General features: G+C 42.4%; 1 protein-coding gene across 1 annotated transcript; it reads left to right on the top strand.

Moving 5' to 3' along the window:
* Positions 1-4,361: 4,361 nt before the first annotated feature.
* Positions 4,362-6,299, top strand: LOC308119480 (uncharacterized protein). The gene has a single exon (XM_080479504.1). It carries the CDS (start codon positions 4,805-4,807, stop codon positions 5,405-5,407), a length of 603 nt encoding a protein of 200 aa, XP_080335630.1. The 5' UTR covers positions 4,362-4,804; the 3' UTR covers positions 5,408-6,299.
* Positions 6,300-8,786: the final 2,487 nt, after the last annotated feature.

The raw sequence follows: 8,786 nt of genomic DNA, 5'->3' as shown, positions 1-8,786 counted from the left end.
CCTCAGCACTGCATTAAGGACAGACATCATTTTGTACAGGAAACCACTGCATGAGATCACTGTCTGTGAACACAGACCACTCTGCAATCCACAAATGTAAGTTAAAGATGCCCCATGCATAGATGAGGCCATATGTGAACAAGCTGCAATAACACTGCCATCTTTTATTCACTAATGCTCGTTTAGAATGGCCTCAGGAAGCTGAATTCAAATTTAATTATGCTTAAGAAAATCTGGATGCAATAACCTGAATTCAACAGGGAGAGCCCATCCAGCTTGTCTAAAGCTTCTCCGATGGTCTGGGGTTTGCAGTACTGGAAGCTTAAACATATTAAAAGTCTTCATTAATGGTATATGAATATTTCAGAGCAAAATCTACTCCCATCCACGTAATGTCAAAAAAATCTTTACTGAGCACCCAGTGTTGTACTTTTGTCAATTTCAACCCCAATGAGCTGAAGACCTGGTTAGTTTTTACTGTTGTCACGATTTATATGTCAGGATAAATTGGCAATCTGAATCAAATCAAACATTTTGTGCATAATTAAAAAAAGACAAATCTAGATAAGATAGATTCCTTGTTTGAACTTGTGTGCATTGTTTTTTCTCCAGTTTTCATGCTTAATGAGTGCAGTTTTTGTTTTATTTGTCATGTTGTTAAGTTGGATGCATTAATCAGGTGCACTGAACGGAAGAAAGAGATACTTAGCAAAAGCACAGGACCAAAACACAGTACTGGTCACTTTATTATATGAACTGTGAAGCAGAACCATCAAGTCTGGCCATATTGTTACAAATCCTCTAAATCTGACACAAGCAAGACCTCCTCAATTATTTAGCATTGAGTATTCAGCTCTATTTGATTGTGTATTTTGTGTATAAGTGAAACAGTTCATGATCACACTTTTTCATAAATTACCATATAGCTAAACACAAAGGAAACAACTGATGTAGTTACTTTTAAACACAAAGTAATATCCTCATCAGCATCATTATTTTATCAAATCAAATGGTCATTGTGTGATTTCCCACTGGAGGCCACTGCCTGCTGTTTCAACAAAACATCCTCGCTCATTTGGATATCATTCAAATAAACCTTCAGACCGTGCAACATCTAATTCAAACAGTCGGCCTGTCAGGGAACAGAAATGTGACATCTGGTCAACCAACACAGGGTCAGTATGTTCAAAATCATTCTGTTCTTATTGAAAATATTTCAACTGAAAGAAAAGCAAGATCAAATACAGCTGGTCATCTCTCTTCCCATCCCTACATCATAAAGCGCAGCAATAACAACAGTCAGAGTTCCGGTCATCACATGGATGCCTGTAGGAGGACGGCCTGCATCATTTTTCACATGTTGACACTCACTTTTTTTTTTTTTTAATTAGACAGATAATGAACCACTGATTGGAAAATATTCATATTCAAGAACTGAATCCTTAAATAACCACTGAGTTCGAGCAAAATGATGTAGGTCAGTAACAATATGAATTATAAATTGTACATTTTCTAAAAAGACATTTGTTTTGTTCATAATTGTGATTTATGTTGAGATCGCCGGACGTCACTGGATTTCCCTGATGCCCTCTGAAGGAGAAACTATTTACTATAAGACATTAAACAAATGCATTTTCCCCAGGCAAAACATTGCTACACACAACTGGAGGTAGAATCCTTGTATCTATTTGGAATAAAGATCTTTTTTATAAATTAATTTTGCGCTGCGCTGCCAGCTCGAGCTGCTGTAATTTCATGCATGGTGGCGAGCGGGAGAAACAGTGATTAGCTAACCCGTCCTCTCATTCTCAATAATTCATACCAATCATGGTGTAAAGCTGGTTTTACACAGTTTTTCTTGATTTACTCTACTGAAGCTGGTTTAGATTCTGCTTTATAGTTTTCAATGGGGTGAGGATGTTGACAGTTGAAAATTAAAACGTATTATTTTCCACTTAAAGGAGACATATCATGCTTTTAAATCCTTCCTTTTTACATATAAATCATACAGTTGTGGTCTATACAACGCGAAACTGCAATGCTTGGGTCTAAATTCCTCATTATTAGAGCTCCACAGGCCCCTTTTCTACCCCTTTTCTGATGCGCTTCTGAGAGCAACTCGTTTTGGGGCGGTCTCTTCAAATGCAAATGAAACACTTCATACCCCGCCTCCTCTCCAGGTTGCAGAGGTGACACTCGGTTCAACGTCACCGTGTTCGGCCATCTTTGTAGTTTGATAGAACAGATACAATTATCTAGCGGCGCAGAAACTTTATATTCACACATTATTTACAAAATGTCAACAACGGAAGATTTGTCCATCCAGCCATACATGTTGGAGCCAGAGTCGGACCCGGCGGAGCGAGATGAAAATGACGATGATGCACCTACAGAACAACGTCTTCATATGGATGTAACGCAATGGTGTGTTACTATATTTACACTAACTTCGCCATCCATGCCCACGACTACAATACTGCCTGTATTACAACGACTATTTAACACAGAAGCTACATTATAATCTAAAACGAGCACACAGCGCTAACATATGAAGACGGTGCAACTGCTAATGCTAACAAAACAATGACAGGGACGTCTTATCATCACACTTTTTAGCGTTATATACAGCTTACCGAAGTGCTCTGTTCGTCGTCTCCATAGATAGAAGGAACTGACCGCTCAATCAGACGAAGTCTTTCGGCAAATCCTTCTTTATACTGGCGGAGGTTGCTGAAGCAGTCGTCCTTAAAGTGATTCGCGCACACAAAAATGACCTTACCCACAGATGTGGGTACATTTCTGTGAAAAATAAAACTCAACCAGGCACTTGGAAAAGGTTCTGATGCTGGGAGACGGTGTAACGAAGCTTGTGGGTTACTACATCCAACAACCGAACATTTCGACTTATCCTCTCGTAACTTCGGTTGGACTACAAAATCGCAGCGAGAAACAAAAATGGCGGATTGCTCGAAATGTCGATGTCCTAATTTGGCAGTTCCGCTGAGAATACTGTGACGTCATTGTTCAAAAAACGTAATAGAGAATAGAAAAATCGAAACCGATCGCAAAATATGACCAAAACAGAATATAAAGATATCAACGGAGCACCTGAAGAGACTACTTTGAACTTTTCTGTACTTCTAAACACTCTAAATATACAACAAAATGCATTTAAGGGCTAAAAAAGTGGATTTAGCATGATATGTCCCCTTTAAATCTTTATTAGAAAACATATTTTTCATATACAAACATAAATACATACCAAAGAAGGAATGACAATTGGGATATACTTTCATTTTATTCTAGCCTTTAGACAACGGCTTGCAGTTCTCATTGTTTATAGTCCAGTAGTTTACCTTTCAGCCCATTTCCTCCATCTATTTCCAGTTGTGCTTCTTGGACACTTAGTATCTGTGTTAGCTTTTCCATTAAAACGTTGTCTTGCATGCTCTTTAGCCATGATCTTTTGTTTGTGTTTTCTTTCCCCAATTTCTCCTGATTGCTTTCTTTCTCGCAATTAACAATATTTACCAGATATTTGTAAGTTTGTGAGACATTTCCTTTGTGAATTTTACAAAGATATAGAGCTGAACAGCTCTTGGTGAGTTCAAGGTTGCAGAAAAAGATTATTGCATTTGGAATTCCACATTGAACCTGCCAGGCAGGTACTTGATACAGTGCCAAGACAAAAAAAGAAAATTTAGACTAATGAATGCAACATTTTTTAATGAAGAATGGGGGGGAAAGCAAGATTGAGAAATAAGAGTTTAATTCCTGTTAGTAGCTTAGATTTTAGAGATAAACTATGTTGTCTTCATTGTATTTGGTATCCCTCCTCTGAAAATCGGGATCCCAGCCTGAATTATTATCATTTCTATATAAACCCTGGTTGAACGTCTTCCTCCTTCACCTGCCTCACCTGACATGCGCACTGCAGGATCACTGTCGCTGTCCGTGGTGCTGAAAAGACGCGCACTGTGTCTGCGGAGCAGCCGAAAGGTAACAAAGTGTAAAAATGATCCAAAACGAGTCAGATGTATGTGATGTTGGAACAAGTTTAACTCTTGAATGGGAAGTCATTATATAACTCACGAGGGTTTATCAAAATAACGATGTGTTGACTCGGTGCGCATATCATCCTTTCCACTTGGGTGCGCGCAGTGCAAACTCTCTCCAGCGTCACTGGGACGGGCGCTCATCCTCCCTACAACAACATCCTGCTCTCCATGTGCGTCCTGATGTGGAGGTGATTTCGTTCTCTTTTTTTCTTGGCTTCTTCTCGGGCTGCTGCACAGCTGCTGCTTCTTTAAGAGCCACCGCCCGCCCCCTCTCCAGTATTTTTAGCTGAGCCAGCCACTTCATTTGCTGGATAAGACAGACAGTTGTGTATACCGTATGATCTCACTTAATCGTTTTTTGTTTTGTTTTGGTTTTTTTTTTATTAATGACATCAAACATCGTATACTGCAGATTCGCCGTGGGCCTACACAGCCAGCTGTTCCCGGGAAAGCTCGCACAACAGGACAGACGTTTTGTCCCGCCGCTGTCGGATGCTGATCAGCCCGTGGATGGATGCTGGATGTCCGTTATGAAACGCAGCGCTGCGCCGGGCACCGAGGATGAGATGCATTACCAGCAGTCCATTTAGCTGCAACAAAATAGATTAGAAATATCATAATAAATCTTCCTGCGGTCCAAAGTGCTTCAGCATCTTCCTCGTCTTCCTCTTCTCCTGGACTGTGGATAACAGAAAGCCTTCAAGACGGAGGGGGTGGTGGAGCATCGAGGGAAAAACAGGGGCAACATGAGAGAGCGGGACTTCATGCCCAATATGGAGAGGGGCAAACCTGCGACTTACACGGGGGACAAAAAGGCAAAGATGGCTGCTAAGACTAACAAGAAGTGGGTGAGACTAGCCACTGTTTTTGCATATGTGTTGTCCGTGTCCTTAGCAGCCATTATCCTGGCCATTTACTACAGCCTGATCTGGAAGCCGACCAGTGCGTCCTCCTCGGCCGGTAAGCCGTGGGTGCCCGAGGAGGTCACCCCCACCGCCAACACCTCCACCAACACCTCCATCAGCAGCAGCAGCAGCAGCAATGTGACAGAGTGGAACTCCACGCAAACCAGGCTGCTCTCCTTCAACCACAGCAGGCAGGGCTCCGCGACCTTTCGGTGGGATGACTCCGCCGAGAGCGCGGCCGTCTCCCCCGGAGCAACAGCAGCGGACATTGCGCACGAGGAGCGATTCTACTCGTCCTCCAGACCGGGGACGCACGCGTCGTCGCCAGCCGCGGCCGGCCGCTACATCTCGTCCTCGTCCGAGGAGGAGAGGGGGGCCACCGACAGACCCGACCCCAAGCAGGCTCCGGCGGACGCCGCGGCTGTTCCCCCGACAGGAGGCTGATCGGGCCTCGTCCCTCATCCCCACCCCGCTGGCTCCCTCATCCCTCATCCCTCATCCTCACAGACCCGAAAGGAGTGTTTCACATGCTCAGTGCCGCAGGTCGGATCACACAAACACTCCTCTTCTTCTTCTTCAACAAGCAGAGCCCCCTATGGATGCTGAACTGCACATAACTGATATCTTGCTTTAATGGCTGAGAAAAGAGGAGAGATATGTTTTTCCTCGATGAACACTGTTTCCCCTTAACTATGCGTTCTTTTTTATTTTTGTTTTTAGGCCATCTGTTATGCCTTAAATCAGTGTGTGTCACCCTTACCTCGGACAGCTCTTGAGGCCACTGCCTGTATGTGTGGATGACACTGGCATAGATAGTTTGTTAAATGAATAGGACACAAGCTCCAGACCTGAACATGTCTCACAGACATACAGCGCTTAACATCACTGCCATCCGTCAGCCGGTTTAAATCAATACAGCATTATTGCATTTTAACATATAGGCTGTGTTTGTTTGTTTGTTTGTTTTTTTAATGGATCAAAACCTGGATCTCCAGTAGAAGAAACCTGCATTATTGATTTATGCTCAGGTATGTGCATATAACCATGTAAATGTATTGTGTATTTGGTTATGTACATATAGGTCAGGCATACATCTTTTGGCCTTGTTTACCTTTTAGTGTAATTAGATGATTTTTATTGACGGTATAGTATGTATAACAGGTATAACTATATCAGAAGGTACAAATAAACATCCTTAGAAAATGATTCATTTTTATGGTTTTATAACAGATCCATGTACATCCTGAAATAATCACTGTATGGTCAGATATTTTATTTATTCACAGCCCTAATAGACACTAAAGATTCAAATAAATGTTAGCTTTTTTTCCTAACGTCTCACACTTTGTGTCAAAAATCTATGATTGATTTTAATGAGCGAGAATCAGAGCTGCTGTGGGTAAAACAGAAATAATAACAACACAGCGAGCTGAGTCCATAGTCTGCCTCTAGATGTGGCCAGTTAATCTAATTTGGGCCGAGGCCCTTTAATTACCTTAGCGAGCTGTCCAGTGTGTGATCACAGAGGCTATCAGCTTCTCGCAGACAGAAAAAGCATTCATCGCTCAGTCTGCCACAGTTGAGTCGCCGAAGCTCTCAGTGAAACCACTTCACACAGTCACATGTGGTAAACTATGAAGTGGAAAGAAGACCAACCGCCCCGTGCGCTCTCTCAGCAGCATGTGAGGGAGGAGTATTGATTCGAGGGCTCTGTTGTTGCACTGTACAAAAAAGAGAAGAACACATTACACAATGCTGCCTGGTGCTATTTTGATCCTTCTCTGAAAAGGGCTGCTTGGCTGCAAGGTTTGGTTTCCCGTACTGGCGGTGGCGAGCATCCATTCACTATCACGCTGGAAACCGAGCCACTTGGTTTCCGCCGAGCTGCCAGCGCCTCAGTAAAGTTGTTCTGTGATGTAAACAGTGATGACACGCACTGTTGTGTTTATATGACCGGCTTTCAGAACCACGGCCAAGGTATGCGCGTGCTATGCTACACACAGGAAGTCCATTCATCACGCACAGCAGCACAATTGTACACACACACACACATACACACCTCTCATGTCATCCCTACACATTTCTGTGTGCAGAATACAATTGGCAGACCTGTAAACAGTGCAGTGGTTTCTGTTTACAGGATGGCTTTGACAGATGTGTTTTCCAGTACCGCTTAGCTGTTCTGGCAATGTATGATCCGCCCAATGCCTGACCCATTGACCAAGACATTCATCTGTACAGGCAGCTACATCTGAGTCAGGACTGAGCGTCTGACCTTATGACTCTTGAACCCAGTCACACAGGTGGAAGATTATACGATCTGATGTGAAATCAGAAAAGCAAATTATGTCATTGTCAGAGCGCACGATCACTGGTAAGACCAAATAACGTTTTATGGTCGCAGACCAAGCTGCGCTGTCTGTGTTTGAACTAAATCAGTTTCTGCTAAGATTATCCTTTAAGAATTGCATCTTTAAATCCACACACAGTCAAACACACAGCACTGAAAGAACTAAAAGGATTTCCATCCATCTTCTAGACTCATTTTCCCAACTTGAGTTCAACGGGAGCATGAGCCGATCTCAGCTTACACTGGGTGAAGTCGTGTTAGACCCTGGACAGGTCGTCACTCCAAACACAGACCATCACATGCACACGTAAAGCCAGTTAATAGTTGGCAATCAACGTTAAACCTGCTTTTGGGTCGTGGCACCAAGCTGGAGAATGCAGAGAAAGAACATGCAAACCCCAAGCCCAGATCGAATCAAGGTTGTTGCTACTAGACTGCTGTGCAGCTCTTGAATGGATTTACACTACTTCTGAAAGTGCATGAATAAGACCAGAAATGTTTGGGTGAATACATTATTTTTCCACAAAAAGTTCCCCTAAATTACTAAAAAATAAAAAAATTTAAAAACTGCCAAATACGACAATGTGAGACCCAACACATATAGTAATTTTATGTGCAATTTTGCAAAGAAGACTTTCCTTTTCTAACTTTTTTCAGGCTTCCATTGTCCGATTATGGACTTCTGAGTTTGAGTCACTGATCATGCTCACCTTGCACAAACGTAAATAAAATGTTTTCCCTCAACATGGAAGAGCAGTAACAATGAGAAAAAGATCTGCTGCTTAGGGGAAATCAAAGATGAGCTGCTTTCTGAATGCTATTTTTCTTCAATACGTGAAGCAAAAAAGAAAAGATTAAGGACCTTTTAATGCATCATTGTTTGAGCTCCATCACAAAAACACATGAAATATCAACATGTTGTAATAAACTACATGAGAACAATGAGGAGGCAGCAAACAATAGTGTTTCCAATTAACAAAAGTGACATAACAGATTGCAAAACAAAAGTGAAGCTGTGTTTATAGGGAGACAGGCCAGTTTTAAAACAGCTGGAGGGGATATTCATATGAACTCAAAAGAAAACAACACCACAAACTGTGTTTTTATTTGTTGAAAATGTGAAGGTCAAACGGTAAACAAAAGAGCGAAAACACGCTTCATCAGAAGCTATTGTGTAAAGCTGCTCCATCCTGATAAACACTTCTACAGTATTTCAAAGCTAAATGATGTCATAATAATGATAGAGTACATGTAATAATGTGGAAAAAAAGTAGCGTGAGATCAAGTGTGTGCGGTGTGGAGTCCATCTCTGAGATCCTCTGAGGCAGTGTGATGACTGGGGGTAACGCCGATGAGGAAGAGTGACAGCACGCCCTTCTGATGGTGGCAGCTGCCGAGGTGTGGTGGGTCACACACTGAATCATGACAGAGTGGGTGGGGGGCATGACGCAGACGCGCACTGGATACTTCCGA

Source organism: Lipophrys pholis, assembly GCF_963383615.2.
Source record: "Lipophrys pholis genome assembly, chromosome: 14".
Taxonomy (NCBI): domain Eukaryota; kingdom Metazoa; phylum Chordata; class Actinopteri; order Blenniiformes; family Blenniidae; genus Lipophrys; species Lipophrys pholis.
This window is presented reverse-complemented; position numbering and strand designations above follow the sequence as displayed.